Raw genomic sequence first — 25,612 nt, forward strand, 5'->3', positions numbered from 1 at the left:
TGAAAAGTGTGTGCACAAAAAAACCCCCAACAAATGTGCAGTTTTCTTCCACAAAGCCGACGGCTGAAGAAGTGGGTGGACGTGTTTCAGCTCCAAACCTCAGCACAACGGACGCTGTCTTTGTTAGTCTAATGATGCGTCTTCAGAAATCTACAAATGACTTGATGTCACAATGTATTCTGTCTTTTTACAGCAGTACACTGCTCAATACACTGAGAGGCATCATGTGACGACAGAAATCTTTCGCGTCACATCCGAAAGAGGTGTCTGTACTGAGGGACGTCTATTTTTATATAGGTTTTATTCAAGTACTTTGCTATGGGCTAGAAGCTCGTTACATAATTAGATATTTTTAAAGGTTCTGATGAGTGTGAGTGTGTGGGCGTCTGTCCGGGAATGATATGTCATTGTGCGCCTCCCACCTCTCGCTCTTCAGGCTGTTTCCTCACATTTACCCGTCCTGTCCTCCCACTGCTTCCGACGATCCAGCCTCGCTCTCCGGCTCCAGCAAAGGTTTGTGTGAGCATCATCTCTCACTGAGTCATGAATGATTTTACATACATGGGCACTGGGACTTCTTAGACATAAAGGAAATCCACCTTATGTAAGAGTCTGTTTATAAGAGCAGGAATCGGTGGTATTTTAGACACAAAGGCCTGCAGGCAGCACAAACAGCGTGAGGTGCTGCTTCTGTAAGAGCGTATTGATTTGAACTTACAGTAGAATTTCCACATTTATCCATAGTTAAAGTACCAATAACAGAATGTCAAAATATTCTAAGTCTTGCAACCAAAATATGAGAGAACCATATAAATGGGTTCACCCTGTTTGTTTAAAGTGTGATAAGGACTTATTTAAATGACAAGAAACCACCTTTGAATAAAATTACTTACCTTGTTCTTTGACTTTTTGTAAAGGTTGGTGATCATGACGATTTGGTTAGCACACCATGTAGCTTTAAACACAGCCTATAGCTGTGTCTCTAATCGCTGCATTTCGTCACAGGGGCGCGACTAGACTGTCCCAGTTCAGAGGCTCCTCCAGGTGGATCCTTCCCGGCCCGACATATCCCATGATTCATTGTGCTTCTGTGACAAACAGTTTTGCAAAGAGGTAATGGTGGCATAATAATTTATATTCAAATGTTGGTCAACTGAACAGCGTTACACGTTACACGTGTTAAAAATACATTTCTTCAATTACTTTTTCATCCGCAGCTCTGTTGCTAGGTGACGGCTGTGAAGGCGGGACAAGCTGGTGATGCAATGAGAAGACCAGGCCATCTTATTTCAGTCGAAGGATGCAGCCGATGTCGGGCGGCGTAGACTGGGTCCTCCGAAAGGATGCAGCCCCTGAATTGAGACACAGCTCAAACAACAGCTGCTGTGGTTGTTGTCAGGGAAACATTCTCCTGCTCGTGTGGATAGAAAAGGACGACTGGTTCCTTTATGTTCATCTGATGTGGACACAAACACTACAATTAAAACTCAAGAGTCTGCACTTGTTTCTCTTTAAAGTTATTGTGCATCTGTGCAGAGAAACGTGTCTGAGTTTGACCGTGATGCTCCGACAGGAGGTTTTCTCATCCTTTACGATACACACACATTGTGGGTGTAGAGCCTCTGAACTCATGTAGTCTCACAACGCCACCTTCTCTAATATTCAACTTGGACTAGAACCAGTATGTGTTGTTGTTCTTTCATGTTTCGCACGGTCAGATCTACACTTCTATTCCAAACCTGTTTATTTGCAATGAGCGCGCAGTTTCTTGGCAGCACTTTTTATTCCTGCAGCAGCGTGGGAGTCGGGGAAATGAAAGTATCGAACAACAGGATGGACTCTGTAGAATGAGAACATAGAATAAAGTGTTTTGTTCCAGATAAATCCAGGCCTTCTCTCTCACTTGCAAAAACCAATTACAGGGACTAGAGGAGCTGGTATTCCCCTGCCACTGCCTGACACATTTACAGAGCCTCATAAAGAGGCATCCCAGGCTGCACGCTGAACGCTCCTGCACCCAACATTCAAAACTCCTGTGAGCCTGTCCCCTGCTGCTTTGCAAGAACCAAACAGAATATGCAAACAAACGCAGACAGTGAACGGACATCACTGCAGATTTTTACGTACAAAGACAAAGAGGAATCAAACAAACACAAGGGGAGCGACCGATGAAATCATTATTATTTGAAAATCACTGACCTGGTTTTCTCCCGTCGGTGAAATGATCTTCATCACTGCAAGAGCTCTGCAGAAACATAACTGAATTAAAGTTCTTTAGTTTGACATGATGGAATAAAAGTTGGTTTGCTCCGGAGACACGTGAAATTACTGTTGGCTTGAGGATTTGGTCCGTGATGAGTGACAGTGTCAGCACGATCAGCTGAGCTCAGCAGAATCAGACGTGTCCCCCCCGGTCCACTGACCCACTGTCCAACTGACCCACTTTTAGCACCAACTCTTTCTATGTCACTCAATGCACCACACCTCCCTCTCATTTCCTTTGCACTCTTCTTTCATTTCCTTTCCTCACTAACCTTTCCTCTCCTTTCAACACTCTCTCCTCCTCTTACCTCACTCCTTTTTCCTTTCTCCACTCTCCTTTCTCTATTCATCTTTCCTTTAATTTCTCCACTCTCCTTTGCTCACTCTTCTCTATTCCTCTCCTTTACCCTACACTCTCCTTTCCTTTTCTTTACTCTTCCCTCTGCCCTAGAGACCAAAGAGCAATACAATGATTAGATTAGAACACACACACACACACACACACACACACACACACACACACACACACACACACACACACACACACACACTTGACGTAACTCACATTTTCCACCTCGACACAGATGCATCTATAAAACCAGTGAGGATATGAAACCAAGCCAATATCACACTGACCTGTGATCAGCTGTTGCTCTGACCTGAAGGTTTTTTCTCAGCTAATCTCACTGCAGCCAAAACTATGTTAGAGCGCTGGTAAAATATTATCTCTTGTGTAAGTGATGGATTCCTCCATCCTTCGTTCCTGCCTCCTCTTGGGGAACTTACATTTATTCCACAAGATTCCACAGTGCACCGGAGCATTCACCAGCTTGTATGGTTCTTTAGCTCCTGAATTTATGGTCGTAAATCACAAGAAATGGATTTAAAGAGCACTGTTCTCTGGGAAAATGTGATTTACTGTTACACACCCCAACACATACAAGTGACATGTGCACACGTCCTGTGAAGCAAATTTAAAAGGATGAAACCAAGCGACCAGTGATGGATTCAACGTTTAGCTGCCGTTGAGCAAAGATTGTTTTTCAGTGTGTTTGGTAATTAGTGGTTCAATCTAAATACTATCTGAGAGGTTTAATAAATGCATCAGCAAACCAAAACCATTTATCATCCAGTGTGCAGCACATCCAAATGTGGCATATGGGCTGAATCCAGCGTCGTCCCCTCAGGTGAGAGAGAGACGTGAAAACCAATGACAACTCGGCGTCACCTTTCAGAGGCTGTCGGAGGAGAGAGAGTCATTAATCAGTGGCCAGAGGGTTCAGTGTCTCCACACTGTGACACGTCTGCGGGCGACTGAGCTGAAGACTGAAGATACGGTTTGTATACTCCACAAATGAGAAAAGGCTTTATGCTGTTAGATGATGTGGTTTATAGATGAAATGTGACAAGCAGGAGGTGGCGTCTTTCATTTTCACTGTGTGTAGCACAAATACAACATACAATAACTATAATCTAAATATATACAGTATATATAACATATTATTCTATAGAGCTCATACGTTCACTAATACCCAACAGTCTCCTCTTCTGTCTTCATCAATCAACTCACTCACCTGAAGCAGATAGTACAAATATTTAGTTTTTATATTTACAGACTTTTAAAGTTGAGAAACAAAAAATGTCAGAGAAAATAAGGCTGCAAATCTCTCTCTTCTTCAGAACTGCATTAATCAACGCCAGATTGTTCTTAAGAGACACAGTCACCTAATTTATATCAAATTTAGTTGTCCACAGAATGATGATGTTGTAATGTTGTGTCACAGCAACAGCTGGAGTGTAACCGCGCTGCCTCGAGCATGTGATGTGTGTCTCTGGAGACTCTGAACCACAGTCGTCCCGGTGAGGAGGAGTAAGATGTTTGAGGGGGACACGGGGCAAACTGAAATCTCACAGGTAATTAGCATCGCTCCACTGGCTCCAGATGTTGATGGGGATCCTGGAACAGCTGGAGTTTAGCTCTAATTGCCACCATCAGCCTCCCAGCTATCAGGTACATGCGGTTTTCCTCGTCAGTCCAATGAGGACAGATTGCCTGCGTCACTCAGCTCGTCCTCCTGATTCCGCTGTTCCACAAGCATCAGCTCATATGAAGGCCTTCACATGAAACATCTCTGCTGCTCTTATTTTTCAATCTGTTATCAAATGTGATATGGTTTTATTTACTTTTACAATATTTATATATTTACACAGTAAAACATCCAGAAAATATATGTATTTATGTTGACATATTTTCCAAAACATATTTATCTTCTAAATTCAAGTTGTATATAGTATTTCTTTATTTATAGTAATTTAAAATAAAGCCTATGGTTGACAAAATTTGTCATGAGGGTTTGATAATGATATATCATATTACATATTCAATATATACATTTGTATATTGACCGATATTGTGTTAGAAATTATTTACTCCTGAATATCATTGGTCTTCAAAAATCCACGATGGTAACACAGTTATCTAAAGTATTGATATTTCTCTGGTAAACTCGTTTTCACCACACATCTATTTGTTTAAAGCATCACCATATATCTTTTGCTGAGCAACAGCGCCATCTGCAGTAAAATGTAATGTTTAACTCTGTTGGTCTCTGAACCATCAATCTCCTTTTGAAGCTGCTATAAAAAATAGCATTTAGTGTTGCTTTAAGATATTTGCTCATCTATTATCTCTATAATCACATCTAAAGGAATGATGAGGTCGGAGCTGAGACGGTGATCTCTAAATTCGTTCTGCTGCTGTTACAAACCTTTGCACTTCCCTGATTGAAAAACATCTTTAAAAGGAAGAGAAAGTGAAAGAGACCTGCTGAAGAGAAACCAACATGGGGTCATTACTGCGGTTTGTTGTTCATCACCACTGAATGTGGGTGAAAGGACAGATAGAGTCTGTGAGAGGAGAATATGAGGACATGTTGTGTGGCCCCTCGTGCAGAATAACCACAGCATGATTGTAAAGTGCTGTGTGGTGCAGCCTCGGGCGGCGACTCTCAGCTGTGGTTGGAGGAAGTGCTCTTGCCTCCTCACTCCCACGCGGTGCCACTTCTCCCTCATCACTCTTCAAACCTTGAAATTACTGGAATCCATCAGCTGTCACGTGGATCTTGACAATCTCTGAGAGCTGCATGTCAGTACAGTCGCACTACCCACGGATGACCTTCACGTCCATGCAGAGTTACAGCTGTGAGTGAGTGACAGCCGGAGCCTCCGAGGTGTGCTAATGTGGGGAACCTTGAAAATACAAAAGAGAATTAGAAGAGTGGAGGCTGTGGGAAAAACGAGCATCCACTCCTGCTGATGAGGCCAAGAGAGTGAAAGTACTGCAGTGGAAGCCTTTGTGTTACTACCGTGTACATATAACATGTGATTTTACAATCAGACTCATCCACTTCCTATGTTAAACAATCTGCACATCAATAATAATTTATAACCGGGAGCGTATGAGGAAATAACTCACCTTTTAAAATCCTCCATAAAAAGGTTTTAATTTGATTTGATCAGCAGTTTCATCGATGTCCAGCAGCTGAAATCCAGAGGAGAGAAGTTGACGAACGCATGTTTGACAGTTTTTATTGATATCTGTCAGAAGGTATCACGTCTGTTTACTGTCAGCAACACATACAGTGTAGAGCCGTGTGTGATGCAGAAATCAGTGTTTAATTACATCAATCAACATTCAAGAGCAATAAAATATCATGTTTCACTCTTTAGCTTTATTCTTCTCATGTCAGTGACTGATCTCACATACATGAGTGAGAGAGAGCGTGCAAGCAGGGGCGGAACTAGACATTTTGGGCCCTATGAAAGAATATAATACCGGATCCCCCCCCCCACCCCAGCAAACCTCAATCACCCACCAGCCTGGAAAACCCATGATGATCTGTAGTTTTATAATAATAAAGAAAATGTGTTTCACATCAACAAATTAGTCAAAACAAGCTGCATGAAGACGCAAACAAATTTAAGTTAGTTTAACCTGCCGGTAAAGTCATTTTATTATTATTATTATCGTTTAAACATTAAAATTACCTACATGTTCAGCTTCATAACTTCTGTCCCTGCTGTTCGAGCCAGTGACTTAAATTTCAAAAGCCAAACATAAATGTTTGCGAGGCATTTTCAAAAATAAAATCTCTCCAGCGTTTTTGTTGGACTGAATCCAGTCGTTTAAAAAAAAAAAAAAGCTTTTAATCTGATATATTTGCACAAGTTTATTTAATTTGTAACTTGTTAATAGATAAAAATATTCTAATTACATGAGCTAACTAATAATAATAATCTCTGAGGGGCCCTGGAATCGTCCTAACCCACACATATACTGTATATGAATATGTATTTCCATCCATAGTATCAGGGATTAATATTAACTTCAGGTTTAAGTCAGGATTAGTTATTTAACAGTGATGTAAATGTTGAATGTCCTCACTACTATAGAGAGTCGAACAAACCCGTGTGTGTGTGTGTGTGCGTGAGAGTATTCAAAACAAACTTTATCACTTCTGTCAAACTTCCTGCTTTGTTCAGTGTGTGTGTGTCCTCCTCCACCACCACCTCCTCCTCCTCCTCCTCACGGCTCCGTGTGGACACTTCGAGCCGAGCAGCAGCTTCCCCTCGCGGATCAAAACCTCCAGAAGAACCCGGGACGAGTCTCAGACTCTATGAGTGAAAACAAACTCAAGAGTCAGGAACTCTCCAGGTGCGACCCAACTTCCGCTTCACTAACCAGCTAACCGGTTAGCATCCAGTCACGAGGGGACGAGAAAGTTGAGAAATGATCTGAACGTGTCTGAAAGTGTTTCGACTGCAGGTGTGTGTGTGTGTGTGGAGTTACTGACGTGTCCGTGTCCCTGCTTGAGGTCAGTGTTCCTGTTCGTCCTCAGTTCACCGTCACTGACTGTTTGTGGTTTTGTTGTCACAGCCACTAAACCGTGAAACATGGAGGATGCCGGTGGCCCGGCTCAGAGGAAGATGTCCACAGCTGGAGACAGTCTGTACAAAGTGCTGGGTCTGGAGAGAGGAGCCACTCAGGAGGAGATCAAGAAGGCTTACAGGTGAGCCCTCACACTGGGATTCTAAAGTCATACAGCAGACACGTTTCTTTTGAAACACGTCTAGAAACACAAAGTGAAAGGAAACTGGGAGCAGTTTGTATTAACAGCTTTGAGTAACTCACTCAAAGCCATTAACAGAACAGCATCTGTGAGCTTCTCTGTCACACATCACTCCCACGCTGCCAGCACAGAAGTCAGGGTTCAGTATCTCGCCCCACGATCGAACCGGCAACCTTCTGGTTAGGGGACGGCCCGCTCTACCCCCCTGCTCTCCAAGCTCAGATAATCAGCCTATGTTATAATAATAGCTTTATTTGTATAGCACTAAACAAGGTTTACAAAGGGCTTCACAGAAACAACCCATGGCAAGAAGGTGACTTAAAATAAAAAGGCATCATAGGGTCAAAGCCCAGCAGGTCACATATTCTGGACATCATATCTCATGACCAAAGAAAATCACATGAGTCAAATTTTATTTTTTTACAGCCCATATTCACAATTTGCCTCACAGGGCTTCACAGGGCTTAACCATCTTCTTTCTATCCTTAACTCTCAACTGGTGAATGAGGAAGAACTACTGGCTGAGCGGGTAAAGGTCTCCCTCTAACCAGAAGGTCAGGAGTTCGATCCCAGTCCTCCCCATCGTCCTTGGGGCAAGATACTGAATTGCCCCTCACAGAAAAAAGTGCTGCCCATAGATGCACTGTATGAATGTGTGTGAAAAGTAATAATGATAAACTTTATTTATACAGCGCAGCCACAAAGTGTGTTACATGGTTGAATTGGGATGAAAACATTCAAGATCAGGGAATTAAATAATATATTCAAGTGCAACATTAAAACAAGAACAATACGAGGATTAATCAAACTCATTTAAAATGATGCAGCCTCTGAATCCAGTCGAACACGTTTGAGATGTAAAGATGTGATCAAACGGCAGATTGGCAGAATGAATGAGCGGCTGGTGAAGCTATGGAAATGATGCGCTGCACTCAGGTCAGCGTGGAGCCGCGTGTGCTCAGAACTGAGGCTGTTATGAAAGCAAAAGGAGGAACTACCCGGTCAATGAGTCATAGTGATGCATCCAATGGATTTTGTATTAAACAGACAAACCAACCCACAGAATCTCCTTGGTGGAGATAATCAGCTAAAGTTTAATAATTCAGTCAAAGATCTTTGGGTTTAATCTGAGTCTTTGTCCTGAAAAGTCCACGTTAGTTTCAGCAAAACAAAGTCTTTATGTTTTTTAGTCAGTTTTTAGTTATTTCAGTCAAAGAGAAACAATTTTAGTTCAGATCAAGAACGGACGTTTTAGTCAAACTACTTTGAAATAAGACGTAACATCCAACCGATTTCAATAATAGTAAAGTCTGTAAATATGACATGAGAGAATTCAGTCTTGTGACACGAGTCAATCAGAAAGCGAGCAGCAACAATAAAACCTCACAATCAAAAAGAACCTTGTCGATGGCCCTGCAATAACCCCCCCACTGATCATTCTTCTGTCCAGACTGTCTCTGAGGTGTTGGGTTATAGTCTGTTGTTTTACGTGTTATCTCTATTGTGTTCTCCAGTGAGTGGGTAGCTTTTAAACTACAGACACAAACTAAGAACTCAGTACCTTATGTGCTGTGTGTTGTAATAACCGGTAGATGTCGCTGTCGAGCTATATTTCGCCATCACAGACCCGTTCCTGAAAAGTGTCAAATCAACTTGTGTGTGATTGATTAATTATCTGTTAATCAACTAATCGATTCATCCACAGCAGCTGAACATAAAAAGTCCAGGTGGAAAAGCTTAGAGAGACGACAAAATGCTCCAAGTTATTCGGAAAGCGTCTTTATGGTTTATGTATTCATAAACTTATTGCTGACATGGTGCAGAAATCAAACACTGTCTTTTACAACGAGTTCTGTAATAAAACTAACTCAGGATCACAAATGTTTGTGTGATCAACTCCATAAAAAGATTCAGATAAGACAAGATCAAATGAAAACTCTTTATTGTCCCACAACAGGGTCATTTGTTGTGTTGAAGCAGTTAAAGGTGAAAACAAGTTAGAAGCATCGGTGAACAAAAGAAATAAGTGTAGTAGAAACATTTGATGACAAAAGGTGAAGAGTTCAAGCTGCATGTTTGGATTTAAGAGGTTCGGTCAGACACTGAAGTTCCATCTGTCTTCTGCTCTTTAGGATTAATGACATACTGGACATTTTCTTGGCAAAGATCTCATCTGTATAAAAGTTGTAGTAATAGTTCACACTGAGTTGTGTATCTGATTTTGTGCTGATTAATTTCGCTGTGGTAAAAGCCGACGTCTCTCATCCATTTGTTTCCAGAAAACTGGCCCTAAGGCATCATCCTGATAAGAACCCAGACAACCCAGAAGCTGCAGAGAGATTCAAGGAGATCAACAACGCCAACTCAATCCTCAGTGACGAGAACAAACGGAAGATCTACGACAAGTACGGATCCATGGGCCTCTACGTGGCCGAGCAGTTTGGCGACGACAGCGTGAAACTGCACTTCCTCCTGAACAAGTGTTGGTTCAAGGTGAGAGACGTGGGGTTTGGTTTCAAAGTAGAAAAACGGAGATGATTTTTAAAATTGTACTTTTTATTTCTTATATCTTATTTTTGTGACGTGCACATGTGCAACCCTTGATTCTGACTTTTCTCCAAAGAGTGGCAGTAAAGCCGCCCATCTCCACAAGTAAATGTTCCTGAGCGTCGCTGTGCACATAAAGATCTTTGTGTTTTAAATTAATTACACTTTACAACCTCCAGGTCTTTATTCTTTAAGTCTTCATAGGGCTTCGAGGTGTGGTTGCCTCTTAACTACAGACAGGTGGGCTGTTTGGCTTCAGACTAGAGGAAAAGATAAGTGAGCTTACCAACGCCATCTTGGTTCCGGGGCTGACCCGGTCTCTGTTGAACGCCAACGACAGCTCATTTGCAAACATCAACACACAGACAAAACTCTGTGGTACCAGGGTCTCATCCAAACGTCACTTTCTCCGACCACGTTCGAAACCTTCTTCTTCACACACGTCCCCCAGCCGCTCTCAATCTCCCCTGATGAGGCTGACACACCCTCTTTTCAAAAAACCCTGTCGCAGGTGACGAGTGTAACAGCCAATCAGGAGATCGTATGTCTCGTGACACACTTCAGTCAAGGTTCCACGCTGTAGCTCTTCTCTATGAGACGGTGTGTTTGTTAGTTTTGTTTGGACAGTGTGCTGTACATCAACATTTATTTGCCTTCACTTGCGTTTAGGCTCTTCTGGTGTGTGGCTGCATCTTCACCTGCCTCTGCTGTTGCTGCTGCTGCTGTTTCTGCTGCGGGAAGTGTGCGTCCTCCTCCCCCGAACAGGACGGCTCCTTCTACATGGACCCAGACGACCTGGACGGAGAGTTCGGAGAACACGACGAAGGTGAGGGACGTCGGGTTTCACTCGAACAGTAAACAAACTCTGTCTCCAAGAAAAGTGAAAATGTGTTTTCCCCTGCATGTTAAACTCGTCCTCTGAATCCTGCTTTGTATTTTTGAAGATACTTCATCTTCTTTATGTTTCCAGCTGCGACATTAACTCAGGTTGTTTCTGTGAGAAGCAGCACGTGGTTTGTTCAGTGTTAAATTCTGTTTCACAGCAGGAGATCCTGTGATAGTTGTTCAGCCGAGCTCTGCTGCTGACTCAGGTAAACTTCGCTCTCTGCAGGTGACGCTCAGCTGCTCTGTGCTGCTTGAATTAATTATTCAGCAGAACTTCATGTTGTGGCAGCTTCTAACACTGCTGGGCCTCAGCTGTGTCTCTGCAAAAATCACTGACTAACATTCAAGTTATTTCCTGGTTGTAACAACTTCCTGCAGAGGCCACGGGAGAAATCACAATGAGCTGAGGTGGATTTGTTCTGATCGGTGCCTCTTTATTAACTTTCCTTGTTTTCACCTGCCACTGCTGATGATGCTTTCAATGTCGAGCACAGAAATAATGATTTTAAGAAACTTGCTGCTCTTTGCAGATACTAAAAAAACCTGTGTCATTTAAATTGATTCAGGGACTTAATGCTGCGTAGTAAAATATAACTTCTGTCTTCTTAAACTGCTGTTTTAATTCTGTTAAGGAGGAGATCATGTGATCGTTATGCAGCCGAGCTCTGCTGCCGCCGCCGATGACAACTCAGGTAAAGTTCGTCTCTTCAGGAAACTCTCACCTGTAACTTTCAGCTGCAGAATCCAAGATGATGTCTTTTAAATGTTTCTCCTGTCAGTAAATATTTAGTTCACATTTATATAAAACAGGGAAAAACAGCAGTTTGTCATATTTAAAAGCAGGAAGCAGCAAAGTGTAGGATTAAGATGAATAGATCTTCCTCTGATCAAAAACAAACAAATAAATAAAGATGGATGACGCACAGCCACTTACTACCATTGTACAAAAATGTAGCAAGAATAATACGGGTGCCGCCATCTTGACCCTTTGACGTCATTTGAAGCCAGAGTCTGCACCAGCGTGATCGTGGAGCGGAGCTGAGGAATCGACTTCAACCATTTCTTTTCTCTTAACATGAAAACACAAAATTCTTATTTCAGTATTTGTAGAAACGGATGTTTTTGCTGGTAAGTAAATGATAGAAGCTGCAGTTGTCATTAAACCTCTCTGTTGTCACACATGCAGGTAAGAACGCATCGATTGTGATTCAGCCTCGTGCGACTGTCGGCACCTCGGGGCCGGGGGACACCCAGCAGGAGGAGAAGGAGTCAGCTCAGGAATGAAGATGTGAATGAATAAGTGAGTGAGTGGAATCCTTTCTGATTCTGAACCGCCTTTAAACCAGGTCAACGCCGCAGATGAATATAAATCCAGTGTCTGTGTTTGTTTCCCTCAGACTGTGGCCGACCTGCAGAAAACCCATTCATCTCTCAGGTGTTTTCGTTTACATGAACCGGGCAGCGATCTGATTGTGCCAAAGATTAGTTTCTTTTTTTCTTTTTTTAAATGTCAAAGGGTATTCTTTGATCCCGTCTTAAATGTATTTCTTAAAGACAGAATAATATGAAATAACTCTTGATTGAATTATCTTAAAATGACCAAATTTGGTTTGTGTCATATCCTCTTCACCTGTGTCTTTGTCCGTCTCTTCCATAATTTGATTCGTTACCTCATGGAGAAGAAGTATTTTCCAAAGTGTTGAGCTGAGGGGAGTATTTGTACTGTACAAGCACTTGAAACTAAAGCCAACAGTGACTTTATTTTATTTTTACTTTTTGTGCCAAATGTTTCTGGATGCTCCATATATATATATTATAAGAGCTTTAGCCTCTGTGGTGTTTGAGACGACTTGTTCCCTGCGAAACTGTGACCATACGTTAAAGGTCCAGTGCGTAAGATTAACCTTAGAATGGGCCCTTTACATTTAAATACTTTATATTTAGAAGGAAGGGGAGGGTGAGGTGAGGGGTATTCAGCTGCAACATGCAACTTCACCTCTAGATGTCACTAAATTCTACACACTGAACCTTTAAATACTGGAATCATGTTATCTTGTAGATTCAGAGATATATATTTTAATTCTGAGTATTTTATATATATATATATATATATTTATATAAAACTAAATCATGTCATCTTTAATCATGTTTATATTATATTTTATGATTCTGCTGGGTGTGCATCATTGGGTTTCATCTGCATCTAATTTTATTTGTACAAATCTGTATCTGCTCCATCTATATTTGTTTCATCAGGATCAAGCAGGTCAGACGATGTATTTAATTACTTCAAGAAAGTGCCAAACTTATTTATTTTATTTTTTCAAATGTTTGATTAAAGATTTAAAAGAACGTTTGTATATTTGGTTCATCATCTCAACATTCCCTGGTATTTTACAGACTTTTTTTTTTACTTTTACATGTTTGTTTCTGTTAAATTGAACATTTGTCTGATTAAATAAATTCGGGTGAAACTGGAAATACATGTCTTGAGATGAAAAGAGTTTTGTGTCAGTGAGCAGCAGCTCTGAGATCAGCTGCCATTGGCTGCTCTCATGCTCCTCCTCTGACAGATAACACGTGTGTCGGAGCAGGTGGCGAGTTTTCAAGCTTCACTTTACACCAGTTAAACTTCAAGTCAGGAAGCGTGTTCACCTGAAGATATGGAGTCTCCCACTGATTCTGAGAAGCAACTTCTGATTGAGACCGAACCTCTCTGGTTTGTTTTAAATCTTTTCATCCTCTTGTAAATTCAGTTTTTTTTGCTTAACATCATTTAATCTGGACTCATTTACTTCACTGAATTCCTCTCAGGACGAGTTCTCTGGAGGAAAAATACTCTGAATCCAGATCAGACATCCTTGACGACGCCTCTAGTTCGCTCGACCTGTGGAAAACTGACCAAACCCACCGGCTCTGCCAGGAGACGGGCACGGTGCCGGCAGCTGACAGTGACGCCCAACGTTTGGCCAGGAGGAAACTCTTCATCGCCTGCGCCCTCACCCTCGTGTTCATGATCGGGGAGGTGGTCGGTAAGATCAGAGATGTAATATTCTTCATTTTGTCTGTGAGAGCTGACGCACTGGAGGAAAGTGACTCAAATATTTACTGAAGTACAATTTCCCAGAGTTGAGAATCAACATTTTTTCCAACTTCATATATTTTACTTTATATCTTCACAGATTTTTTTTACTCCTTTACGTTCATCTCAGATCTACAGAAGATCAAATAAAAGAATCCCTCATTAGTTAAACTACAGGAAAAATATGCAGAGTTAAATGAAGTTACACCTGAGTGGATTGTTTTTACTTTGTCTATAAAAAAAAATATTTAGTTTGAATTTAACACAGATAAAATTCCCTCACAACATCATGAAAAACCTCTTCAGGTGGATACGCTGCTCACAGCCTGGCCATCATGACGGACGCAGCTCATCTCCTGACGGACTTCGGGAGCATCTTGATCAGCATCTTCTCTCTGTGGATCTCGTCCAGGCCTCGGACGCAGACCATGACCTTCGGCTGGCATCGAGCAGGTGAGATCAAAACACAGACTTTTTTACTTTTTCTTGTAAGAGATTGAATTGAAATGATTTCTACCTGTTTCGTGTGTGACTCTCGGTTGTTGTGTTGAACAGAGATCTTGGGCATGTTGTTGTCGATCGTCTCCATCTGGGCTCTGACGGCAGCTCTGGTGTTATCGGCCGCACAGAGGATCACTGACGGAAACTACGACATCGACAGTCACATCATGTTGATAACGTCAGGCTGTGCTGTGGGCGTCAACATCCTGTGAGTAGGACGAGGTCAATTCACGAGGAATCAGAAGTGATGAAATGTCTCTGAGAAGTGTTTTTGATTTGTTTCACTCAGGATGGTGTTGATCCTCCATCAGTCCGGGGCCTCCCACGGACACAGCCACGGGTTTTCCACCGACCGGCTGCAGAGGAACGGGGAGCGTCAGAGTCACGGCAACGCCAGCGTGAGGGCGGCCTTCATCCACGTGGTGGGAGATCTGCTGCAAAGTGTTGGGGTCCTGCTGGCCGCCACCATCATCCACTTCTGGGTCAGTGTCGCCAAAAAAAAAAAAAACTTCATCAGTGGATGGAGAAGTAGTCAGTCCCATGATGTGGTCGGAACTGTAAGTAAAGTTTCTGACACAACTTGAGGCTGCAGACGTGTTTATTGAAGAACCGCATCACTTCGCGTGGAGTCGATGCAGTAAACTCTTCATTCTGTGGTTTCTTATTTCTTGTTAATCATATTTCTATTTTCCTCACAGCCTGAATATAAAGTAGCAGATCCAATTTGTACGTTTCTGTTCTCCGTTCTCGTTGTTGGGACGACGGTTCCAGTCACAAAGGATGTTCTCAGGATACTGATGGAGGGTAAACACTGTTCCCTGCATGTAGAAGTATTTTAACAATTACTGCAGTTTCCGTTTTGGTGAGCGAGAGTTTTTTTATTTCTGTTTTCCTGCAGGAGCTCCTCAGGACGTGAGCTTCAGCGCTGTGAGAAAGTCGCTGCTGTCTGTCGGAGGAGTCGTGGCCGTTCACAGTTTGTACATGTGGAGCCTCAACATGAGCGACGCTTTACTATCTGTCCACGTGGTCACAGGTGAAGGCCAAAACAAATACTGCTTATCTACAGTGGGAGAGAAGACGATGTGCATGAGGTGCACAGAGTTATACCTTCATCCGTGGATGTGGTGGGGCATAAAACTATAATTATAAATATATAAAGGAATTATTGGGTGGTGAAGTTACTGCAACTGAAAGAAAAATCACAAATGGTTAATGAAGTCGAAAACAAAACCGGCCGAGTTCAAGCTGCAGCACTGATGTTTGTTCAGGATCATTTTAAGTCATGACTCAGAGAAAACGTCTGTATTTGTGTTTTCAGAAAAAGATGCCGATTCACAGATCGTCCTCACGAAGGCGACAAAGCTCCTGCGCTCGGAATTCAGTTTCTCCAGCATCACGGTCCAAGTGGAGCGTTTCAGTCCAGAGACGACTGTGGAGACAGACTGATGACGCAGGAAACCGAGGTAGAAGCTTTCACAAGCCTCTGACTCACCTGGTATCTGACCAGCGACCGGTGAAGCTCAACAGCTTTACATTCATTACACGTGGTTTCCTCACCCTCGTGTCATGTATGTGCTTTTATCAACTTCTGACCCATGTTTTGTTGGTTGCATCACAGCTACTATTTACTAGAGTTAGTATTTATACAACATCCTAGATCCTAAGAACCTTAACCTCATTTTGCACAAATCTGAAGCGTGAGATAACATATTTGTTCAGTATTTGTTCAAATGTATTATAAAGAAATGTATAAAGTATTATGACGGTCATTTAATTTAATATATAAATATTTAAAAGTAATAAATAGGTTTTATAGAATAAAGTGAGTCTGATTTGATTAAGGAAACAATTCAGTCAGAAATACACACGTCACTGACCCAACTCTTTGATGAAGGGTCAATTTATTCAAACTGAAAACCCTGGTTCCTCAAACCAAACAGACACAGAAATATTAGGTCGTACAAATGCACAACAAATTCAAACGATACATACAAATAATCTTCACTACATATTCAATGTAGAGTTAGTGTGGATGGAAGTCCTGGTCGAACTGACAAATGGAATGAGACGCACACAGATATGAAACTCACAGACGTTAATCAAACTATTTTTTTCAGTTTACTTGAGTCAGAGAAGACGACGAAGTAAAAAGATCTGGACACGATCGGCTCCAGGCTTCTGAAAATATCTCCACAGGTGAGAATGTGTGAGTTCAACTGTACCACAGAAAACCCTGGAAACTCCCGGAGGGAACACGCTTCCAGGAAACCCCGCCGTCACCGGGCTTCAGTCGCGCCGCGCGTCCTTCCAGTAGTTGTCGTACGCCTCCTGGAACATGTTCTTGCAGGAGATTTTAGCTTTGAGTTTGGAGCAGATGAGGAAGGAGCCGCCCATCTTCCTGTGGAGGGAGTAGGTTTCCTCGGGAGGAGGCGTCAGCCGCTCCCTCAGCATCACCGGGATGAGGCTGTGGATGCGCTCGGTGGTGCTCTGAGCTCCGAAGTCAAAGGGCTCCTCGGCGGAGAAGGCCTCGCCCAGGATCATCACAGCGTCCACGTGAGCGTTCTCCATCGACTTAGTGTGAGACACGAGGAGTTAATGACGACAAACAGGCTTTAAACCAGCAGTTCATTTAAATTTCACAGTGATTCTTTCTGTTGTGGTTTGTAGCTGAAACAGGGACGTTTATTACCTTTGACTCGTATCCTGTGAGGAACTTCATGTCTCTGGATCTCTGCAGGACGCCCTCTCTGTTCTGATCTGCAGCTGCCTTAATGATCTGGTGTGAGAGCGAACAGATTAAATACAAATACAATAATCTCATGAAACATTTGACTGAATGAAAGTAAAATACATCTGATAAAAACAAACCCTGATTCTTACTGAGGTTTCAGGTCACTTCAATCATTTAACATGTAAAACTTTTCACCCTGTGTTGAATATACAGTATATATACACAGTACAATAATATATATATATATATATGTTCTTATATTCTTGCTTTCACTAATAATATATATATGTTAATATATAGTATTTTTCCTGTTACTATGACATGTTTTCTTTTTCATTAGTAAATAAAGGAAAACTTTAAATGTCTCATTCCAACTATGTAGAATTTTTTGGTATTAAATCACATTATAGTGAAAGTTTTGTGACGTAATGACAAAATGAATTGTTAAGACAACATTTTTGTATATATTTTTGTAAATATTTAAAAAGAAACTGCACAGACAGTTTGAATGTGACTGAGGGCTTTTACAGTTCCTCACCTCAATGTAAGTGTCAGTGAAGCTTTTATCAAATCCTCGAGTCGCTCCAAAATCCAACAACGCAACCTGAAGACAAAGGAAACACAGTAAAAAGATAAAGATGTACACGTACAAACTGTTTATTATTGAGACACTGACCTTGTGAGCTTGTGGGTCAAAGAAGAAGTTGGACCAGTTTGGATCGGTCTGCATGTATCTGAACTCAAACAGCTCCCTCAGGCATAAACTCAAGATTTGCTCACAAATCTGAGAAGAAGAAGAAGAAGAGGGAAACGTGTCAAATGACACAAACGATGAGTGAAAACAAGCTTCACGCTGTGCTGACGTGTCTCTTTAGAGACGGCGTGTGTCCATATTTATCACGTCGCCTTGAACACGTCCAGAGAATTGGAGCGTGTTGGAAACACGCAGGTGTGAGCAGCGATGGGTTTGGAGTCCGTACCTCATTCCTGAGTTCCTGAGAGAGGTCGGTGGCCTGGTCCAGAGGGAAACCAGGCACCAGCGCGGTGGTGAGGACGTGCAGGCTGCTCAGCTCGTCAATCACGTCGGGCACATAGAAGAACGGGTGACCTGTCAGCAGCTCTCTGCAAAACACAAACAACAGAGTTCAGAAACACCGAATACAGCCAAACACTCCTGGGTCATCTGGGTCGAAGGTCGTGACGAAGTTTGTTAATCTGACAACAAACATTAAAACTTGTGTCAATGAAATGTAATTGAGGTTTGATATTTTACAGTTTAAGCACAAACTTTACTATAAATATCCATGAATTTAAAAAAGCACAAATACAACCAATATATAGAACATAATTAAAAAATAAACTATAATCAAAATGTTTTCTGCTTTGTTTATTCTCTTATTTGTTGCATATCAGCTGACATAAATAAATTAAGTCTGTTAAATGCTCCTATTGAAGGATCTTTGTTAATTGGCTGTATTAAACATTGCTCCACGTTAAGAGGTTAAATGCAAAAAGGTTTGGAGACCGCTGATGTTGACAATGTGCACCACATGGAGTCATACAGTGTGTGTGTGTGTGTGTGTGTGTGTGTGTGTGTGTGTGTGTGTGTGTGTAGAACAAATAAACAACTCACTGGAATTTTCGGGCACATTTTGCCTCCCTCACGTAATCACACTCCAGCGCCAGCTCACGGCTCATGACCTCGATAAGGTGCTCGGGAAACAGACCTGTGAACGACAGAGTCACGACACTGGAGCTGCTGGAGCAGGTTAGTGTGTCGACTGCGGAGGTTACGACAATCAGACACAAGCAGCCGTCATCGTAAAAAAAAAAAAAAAGATTTAACGTTACCTTCAGGCAGCACGTTGCTTAAACTCAGAGCCGTCATGATGTTGTTCACGTCACTGTCGATGCTCTTGGCGACTCCCGGATACTGAAAGAAAAGGTTTTGATGGTGTGACAGTGAAGTTCAGTGCTGCCTCAGTGTTTCATCTCCACACTCACCTGAATCTTCATGGCCACCTCTCTGCCGTCCTTCAGCCTCGCCAGATGCACCTGACCGATGGACGCCGCCGCGAACGGCTTCTCCTCAAAGTATTCCAGTTGGTCTCTCCAGTTCGGGCCCAGGTCACTGCTGATGGCTTTCTGCAGAGAGAGAGAGAGAAGAGCCCGTCTCATCTGTGAACTGAGCGTGGGCTGATCACCACAGGCCCGAGTACCGTACCGTCATCTGTTTAGTCGGCATGAAGTCGGCACTCTGTCGAACTCGCTCGAAGATTTTGGCCAACTGAGGGTTGATGAAAGCATCGTCTGGGAGGAAGAAGAGAAAAACAAGCTGATGTGATGTTTGCTATCGTTAATCAGCTGTGAAGGTGCATTCAGAGTCAAAATGAATTTAATCTCCCAAAGATATGTGGATAGAGATGCAATTATTTGCATGAAATCTGCATAAACGTTGAATTATAACATTTTGAATCCATTTAATAAAACTGAGCAGATTCTTTTTCACACATGAGGCAGATAAAGAGAAACATTGGAATTTATTTTGAGTGGTTTTTCTGACCACCTGAAATATAAAATACTTTTTTTTTGTTCTCTAAACAATTCACACAACTGCAAAAACCCAACATGACTTATAAAATAGTGTGATTTTTATTTTATTTACTTAAGACAAAGAAAAGCATCAAATCCTCACGACCATGAATCTATAACCGGTTTCATTCTTCTTTTTTTTTTAATTATTCATTGGCTCCAGATATTTTTTACTATTAGAAAATAGATTTCAAACAAGGAGAATTGATTTTAATGAATGAAAAGATTTGCATTTTATTAAGCCGTGGATAATTCTGACCTCTGACCTCTGTCGGAATCCTTTGAGGACTGATAACTGTCCGGTGGACGTCTCACAGCAGAACAACACTGCGCTGTTAGCACCGTGCTGTTTAAAGTCATCAGGCTGTTCGGTCTTACAATAGCTCGGCTGGAATGGCAGTTATTGTGATCAGCTGGCCCTGGGTTTATTTTCGGTGATGACATTTCCACGCTGGTAAAAAGGACCTTGTTTGTTTGCCAGAAGCGAGACTTTGCTGTCCATAACATGAGACGTCCTCTGTGTCCTGATGTCCCAGTGTCACGCAGCGTTACTCTGTGCTGCGTCACTGAAGACACAGACGTGTTTAACGTGCAGTTTTTTTTCTCACCTTGAATGCTGAGCATCTGTCCCAGTTTCAGAGCGGCACCTCGGACTTTGCAGAGCGTCCGCACGATTCTTTCAGCGTTGGCTTCAGACAGGAAGGCACTCGAATTCAGAACAGATTTCTTATCATCTAAAAAAAAAAATAAAGGTATTTAATGTCAAACACAGATTATTGGCAATATTTCCAATATCAGACTTTATACTATTTACTTTCTTTCATCAATACATTCAGTAATGAGTTAATGAACAGTTTCTGGAGTTCTGAAAGTTTTAAATAAGCAGCTCTACAAGCCCCTCGTTCTCTTTCTTATCATTTTCCCACAGTTTCAGTGAAACATAAACATAAAAGCATTTCTTTAGAGAAGCAAAAAGAACCTTGTTGACATCAGCAGCTTGAACAACTGAACGATTTAGTCTTGACGGTTTTAATATTGACTTTAAAACTGAATCATTATCAACAACATCCTCCTCTCAACACCTTGTTGTTGTGGTTTCAAACTCTTCTTTGCCACTTCAGCGATCGCCCCAATCCCAAGTCCAACGGCCAGACCTGCAAAATGAAAAATGAATACAATCAATGATTCACGAACTCTCTCAGCTGATAACGGCGGCAACAAGAAAAGGAGGCGATAACAGCAATCAGCAACCAGGGGTGGGTTTAAACTCTCAAAACAACGCTCAGGAGTCCTCACAGGTTCGGGGGCAGGAAGGTGTGAGGCGCTAATATCTGACAACATGTTTTATTTTGTCTTTGATTCTCAGCCGGGACTCCGACACGTCCCTGAAACATCAGCTCCTGACGCTCTGTAGTTCCAGCCCTGTGAAGGAGCTGCTGCCCCAGGTCACCAATGAAAAGCCTCTCAACTGCTAAACGATGATATCCAGGGCAACGGAACGTGTTCAATTAGAAAACAAATAATCTATAAAATGTTGTGTCTTTAAATAAAGTCTGCTGCGACCACATCCTGCTCCGGAGGGAGCGTCAGCACTGCCAATGTCAATCACCGACCTTGTTTAAACAACAGGTGAAGAAAACAACGGTTTATTCATTCAGGATTATCTCAAATATCTTGAGCAGATATAACTCAACATTTTATTTGTTTAGTTATAAGAAGGAGAAGGAACTCGACATTAGATTAGTCCAGAAACACACGAGGACTCATGATACTGAAGAAAAACTAATTTAAAAATCAGTGATTCATCTGCTGCCTATTTCCAAATTTCATTTAGCTCAACTGTAAATCAGAAAAAGGAGAATTTACCACGTTCAAGAAGAAATCAAACAAAAATCATTTTAACAGTTTCCCTGAATGAATTTGCACTTCCACATTCCTGCTCATGCTTTCACATCATCACACTACTCGCAATAACTTGGTTGCCATCCAAGCAGATTTCCAAATGTGAAAAAAATAAATAAAAGTTGTTCAACCAAATTTTGAGGAAGGAAATTATTCGGACACGTTTGTCGGACTTGAAGAATACGGCAGAGAGACTGAGGAGACATCGTCTCTGAGAAAACTCTGCTGGTGTTTGGTTTGATTCCATACGTTTGTGCTGAGCGTGCACCGTGTCAGCAACGCTCTGCCTCACATTCGTCCAGATCTCAGTAATCTAACACTGGTTTCACAGCACCGGGGCAACTGAGGGTCAGACGCCTTGCTGAAGGGCACGCTGGAAGTGGCTGTTAAATATTTGCCTCACACACAGTTTCTGCTCTGAGAAGTAGAATTAAAACATTTACGAACCTCCAAAATTCATCAGCCTTCCTAACCGTGTGACCGGCACCTTCCTCTCTCTGGCTCGTTCACTGAGCTGAAATAAAAGAAAACATGACGCTCCGGTGCAAAATGAATGAAGTAGAAACGAAGGTATAAAACTTGTGAGTACCACTTGTTTGTGTTGCTTGTTGTCGGTTTTCTTGGCGTTTCTTGCTTTTTCGATGTCCTCTGACGTCAGCCGCCCCACGGTGGAGTTGTCCTGGTTGAACAACCTTGTGTGTCCGCAGAACAGCTGACTTGACCAGTCCCTGTGGTGTTTCAGATGTTTAGCACTGAGTCGGCCGCCGCAGGACCCCCATCCTCCCTTTACGCTGCCGGGGAAACGCGCCGCCATCGTGGAATATCTGTGAAGCGTAGTTGTGTGGACGCAGACTTCCTGAGGTGAAAACAACAAGGGTCAGAGGGAAAGTTAGAGAAAAAACAACAAATTCACATTCTCAGTTAAAGTCACATCGACTCAAACATACAAATACTGAATATAATGATTTTCAACATAGTTTTGTAAGTCGTCCGTGCCTCTGAATTGATTTTTAACTTTCAGTTTTACTTTAATTATTCTTGTGGGTTGAGAACATCATCATTATTATTGAAGAGAGACAGTTCAGAGATTCTTCTTCTCAGCCGTTCATCTCTTCAGCTTTAAAATCATTTTCTGTTGAATTCACATCAGAGTCAAGTCAGTGTTTTTATTTTTTTTCCTTCTTTAAAAATTCATTTTGTCTGTTTGATTTTCTCAGTGAGATGTGGATCATAGTTTCTCTTCTGCCAGTCTCTTGAGACCCGGAGTCATTTTTCATTCAGACTTCAAAAGCACATAAACATAAAATACACACTCAGGACTAGAGGATTGGAATAGATTGTGTACAATATAGAAACACAAGAGTCGGGACGACAAGTTCACCTGAAGGAGAAATAAAGTTTAGGTTGTTCTTTGTTAAAGAACAAAGAAATCAAATGTGAATGGCTCGGTGCCCGACAAGATATCAGATCAACACCAACACATCCAACTGGCAAGAAGACAAAGTGTTCACACACGAGCAAACACAAGCACAGGAATCACAGGACAGAGGTTTTCTAAACATGAAAACTCATCTGGAAACAAGTAAAGCAGAATTATGTAAAGTCTCCACATTACTTTAGTAACTTTTTCTGTCAACTAAAATCATAGACAGGCTTTTTCCTGCTGCCTTGAATGAGAACGTTGTCTCGGCACCACCAAAGCAGCACCTCACAGAATTAGGGGCGTAAATTGGATTTATTTTATCGGACAACTAATCCCACAGACGGCCTGGATCAAGGACGTCTCACATAACAAAGGTCAGAGACGGTTTCAGCAGCAACTGTTTTAAAATTTACCAAAGACGTTGATTTACTTTTGAGATTTGAGATTTGAGTTGTATTTTAGTGTCATGCAATAATAACAATCAGAGGCCACAGGAGGAATCTGAGGGCGAGACAACCTTTATGTTTGACTTGTCCAGGTGAGATAAGGAGGTGGAGGACATTTGCAAGGTGTGGCACTAAAGAAAACTATGGACATATTTTGGTCAGACGCCCACATCAGCTGAGTCCCTGAGGTTTCTCCTCCAGCGCCGCCCGCCTCATGAAGCTGCTCAGCGTTGTGGGTGTTGATGAGGCGACGGTGGCAGAAACAGACAGAGGAGGAATCTGGGCTGCATGTTTGTGAAACTCTACACCGCCCTGCAGCAGCGTGACGGACAAATCAAGGCCCACTGCTCACCCTCGCTGACCCGGCGACGTGATGGAGGCTCGCCGGCCTCTGGCTCCCAGGGCTGGTCAGGGCGCCTGGTGGGGCTCTGCAGGCTGCCTGCTTCACCCAGGTCAGGCCCCTCCACACCACAGCGTCACCTGTCATGGTGTTGTCCTGTACTCACACCTGCAGGGACGAGACAAACACACACGTCTCTGAGCATCAGGTGGTTTTTGAGGTTGTGATGTGTCAATTATTTCCTCATTTGTCTGGGTGAGATGATGATCAACCATCAGTTTATGTTCCCATGCTTGTTGGGTTAAGCCTGATTGCACATCCACAGCATTCTGCTGCAAAACAACCAAAACACTGACACAAGTGTGAAGTTAACTGAGTGACAAGAGCAGGAAGTCAGAAACACGCCACAGCAACAAACCTGAGAGAATGAACATAAAAAACATTTGAGTTAACTTGACTAAATGAGTGAAAGAGACTCACCAGCAGAACTTCTCTCAGCTCTGAGAACCGGCGCTGATCATCGTGCAGCTGCAGCTTCTCCTTTGATTTTCACTTGACTCAGTTTCGACTCAAACACTTCTCGACTTCTCCCCCGAGGCGAAGCTGCACCGACACGGGCAAAGTTCAGCCGCCGGGGACCCCCGAGCATCAACTGGCTGGAGAGACTGTGAGTCGCTGCTCGGTCACAGCTGACGTGTCCGCTCAGGGCGGTCCCTGAACTGCACACACGCTGCGTTCAAGAGCAAACCGGAATTTCCAGGGAGCTCAAATTAAGTTTAATTCAGAAGTAGAAAGGATTCGTAATAAAGTAAAAAAAAAAACTGAAATGAAAAAGACAATTACCCACTCACTTTAAAAGGTTTAACTATCAGGTGAGTTCTACTTAAAAAAAACAAAAACACAATGCTTTTATTCTGAAATGTGCCTTTCAGATTAAAATAAACCCAGAATATGAACTCAATGTACTTCACAAATGTAATTTACACATTCTGTCATCCTGGCACACAACCCACTTATATTTTACACAATCTTATATGTCGCTCAGTTGTACAAACATCATTGTATTATTTCATTTTTTGTAGTACTGAGAATTATTCTCAGTCACAAGCCAAATAATAAATACACACAAGTATTTTTGTTGCGTAGCCTGTGGACAAATACTAACACCTCTCTATAACAGTTCCAGCTAAAACTCAACATTAAACCCTGCACGAGGGAAAGATTTACAGCAGGATTGTTTTATTAGATTGCCTGAGTGTGTGTTCCTAATAAACTGCAAACTGACTGTGTGTGGACAACATCCAGTTTCCTGGAATATAACGAAACCTTCTTACTTTAGAAACATGAATCACTGCTTCTCCTTCTGCTTTGTTTCTTCACACTGCCGACGTTTTTTGAGGGCAAACAATCTACTTGATATTTTAGGACAGGACATGTTCAGGAGCCTGTGTTCAGTCAGGTCGGGGGAAACTTTATAAAACAATTTAATTTATGGTTTAATGACACTAGGATAGGATAGGAGCATGCGAGGAGCACTTGAAAGCAGCAATACCTCATCCGACTGTGAGCTGTGACTGATCCAGGCCCATTAGAGTTTGGCTTCAGCAGCTGATGTTAGGTGAAGGATGAATCACCTTTTAATTATAAGGAGCAACAACATTTATACACAAATAGTGCAAGCGACCAGGGAAATGACTCTATGATATCACTGCTCTGATTGGATCCGATGATGGTCAGTGTGAAAATGAAGAGAGCGGCACGTTGTGATCATT

The 25,612-nt window shown here is 42.2% G+C and overlaps 3 protein-coding genes and 2 long non-coding RNA genes across 22 annotated transcripts; 3 read left to right on the forward strand and 2 right to left on the reverse strand.

The window, feature by feature from the left end:
- Positions 1 to 26: 26 nt before the first annotated feature.
- Positions 27 to 2,162, forward strand: LOC138412330 (uncharacterized). Its single transcript, XR_011244773.1, has 3 exons — positions 27 to 513; positions 1,006 to 1,113; positions 1,218 to 2,162. It is a non-coding gene; the product is annotated as an uncharacterized lncRNA (long non-coding RNA).
- Positions 2,163 to 3,628: 1,466 nt separating this feature from the next.
- LOC138412223 (uncharacterized) lies at positions 3,629 to 10,364 on the reverse strand. Of its 2 annotated transcripts, XR_011244719.1 has the most exons (3): positions 10,225 to 10,364; positions 5,738 to 5,803; positions 5,376 to 5,511 (listed from the first exon to the last, which is right to left on the reverse strand). It is a non-coding gene; the product is annotated as an uncharacterized lncRNA (long non-coding RNA). The 2 variants fall into 2 exon arrangements; XR_011244718.1 differs by lacking the exon at positions 10,225 to 10,364 and having other exon boundaries at positions 3,629 to 5,511; positions 5,738 to 6,122.
- Positions 6,776 to 13,304, forward strand: LOC109636242 (dnaJ homolog subfamily C member 5-like). 16 transcript variants are annotated; one of them, XM_020097857.2, is made up of 8 exons: positions 6,776 to 7,087; positions 7,199 to 7,331; positions 9,671 to 9,884; positions 10,608 to 10,764; positions 10,982 to 11,029; positions 11,456 to 11,515; positions 12,010 to 12,127; positions 12,221 to 13,304. In XM_020097857.2, the coding sequence occupies exons 2-7, from the start codon at positions 7,216 to 7,218 to the stop codon at positions 12,105 to 12,107; spliced, it is 693 nt and encodes a 230-aa protein (XP_019953416.1). In that variant the 5' UTR covers positions 6,776 to 7,087; positions 7,199 to 7,215; the 3' UTR covers positions 12,108 to 12,127; positions 12,221 to 13,304. The 16 variants fall into 16 exon arrangements, with proteins under 16 accessions (XP_019953416.1, XP_019953415.1, XP_069391732.1 ...); XM_020097856.2 differs by having other exon boundaries at positions 12,010 to 12,123; XM_069535631.1 differs by having other exon boundaries at positions 6,780 to 6,976; positions 12,010 to 12,123.
- LOC109636348 (proton-coupled zinc antiporter SLC30A2-like) lies at positions 13,248 to 17,511 on the forward strand. Of its 2 annotated transcripts, none has more exons than XM_069535630.1 (8): positions 13,248 to 13,542; positions 13,638 to 13,855; positions 14,212 to 14,358; positions 14,461 to 14,614; positions 14,696 to 14,888; positions 15,105 to 15,210; positions 15,305 to 15,530; positions 15,725 to 15,999. In XM_069535630.1, coding segments are annotated over exons 1-8 (1,101 nt in total). In that variant the 5' UTR covers positions 13,248 to 13,486; the 3' UTR covers positions 15,726 to 15,999. The 2 variants fall into 2 exon arrangements, with proteins under 2 accessions (XP_069391731.1, XP_019953550.2); XM_020097991.2 differs by having other exon boundaries at positions 13,288 to 13,542; positions 15,305 to 15,439; positions 15,725 to 17,511.
- On the reverse strand, positions 16,291 to 25,223 carry coq8ab (coenzyme Q8A, genome duplicate b). Its single transcript, XM_020097848.2, has 16 exons — positions 25,175 to 25,223; positions 24,321 to 24,570; positions 23,853 to 24,008; positions 22,221 to 22,487; positions 22,079 to 22,145; positions 20,812 to 20,883; positions 20,338 to 20,463; positions 19,362 to 19,447; positions 19,142 to 19,282; positions 18,989 to 19,070; positions 18,771 to 18,864; positions 18,118 to 18,259; positions 17,814 to 17,921; positions 17,676 to 17,741; positions 17,096 to 17,182; positions 16,291 to 16,977 (listed from the first exon to the last, which is right to left on the reverse strand). The coding sequence occupies exons 3-16, from the start codon at positions 23,985 to 23,987 to the stop codon at positions 16,693 to 16,695; spliced, it is 1,758 nt and encodes a 585-aa protein (XP_019953407.2). The 5' UTR covers positions 23,988 to 24,008; positions 24,321 to 24,570; positions 25,175 to 25,223; the 3' UTR covers positions 16,291 to 16,692.
- Positions 25,224 to 25,612: the final 389 nt, after the last annotated feature.

Source organism: Paralichthys olivaceus, chromosome 12, assembly GCF_024713975.1.
Source record: "Paralichthys olivaceus isolate ysfri-2021 chromosome 12, ASM2471397v2, whole genome shotgun sequence".
In the NCBI taxonomy this organism is placed as follows: Eukaryota; Metazoa; Chordata; class Actinopteri; order Pleuronectiformes; family Paralichthyidae; genus Paralichthys; species Paralichthys olivaceus.

Bases quoted from the DNA above. Each gene is read 5' to 3' on its own strand.
- LOC109636242 (XM_020097857.2), top strand. From the start codon at position 7,216: ATGGAGGATGCCGGTGGCCCGGCTCAGAGGAAGATGTCCACAGCTGGA. The intron at 9,885-10,607 runs GTGAGAGACGTG...ACTTGCGTTTAG, and splicing joins TGAACAAGTGTTGGTTCAAG to GCTCTTCTGGTGTGTGGCTG. The intron at 11,516-12,009 runs GTAAAGTTCGTC...TCACACATGCAG, and splicing joins CGCCGCCGATGACAACTCAG to GTAAGAACGCATCGATTGTG.
- LOC109636348 (XM_020097991.2), top strand. From the start codon at position 13,487: ATGGAGTCTCCCACTGATTCTGAGAAGCAACTTCTGATTGAGACCGAA. The intron at 14,615-14,695 runs GTGAGTAGGACG...TGTTTCACTCAG, and splicing joins GCTGTGGGCGTCAACATCCT to GATGGTGTTGATCCTCCATC. The intron at 14,889-15,104 runs GTCAGTGTCGCC...TTTTCCTCACAG, and splicing joins CCACCATCATCCACTTCTGG to CCTGAATATAAAGTAGCAGA.
- coq8ab (XM_020097848.2), bottom strand. From the start codon at position 23,987: ATGACAGGTGACGCTGTGGTGTGGAGGGGCCTGACCTGGGTGAAGCAG. The intron at 17,742-17,813 runs GTCAGTGTCTCA...CTTTGTCTTCAG, and splicing joins TTGACCCACAAGCTCACAAG to GTTGCGTTGTTGGATTTTGG. The intron at 16,978-17,095 runs GTAATAAACGTC...TCTCACACTAAG, and splicing joins TCACAGGATACGAGTCAAAG to TCGATGGAGAACGCTCACGT.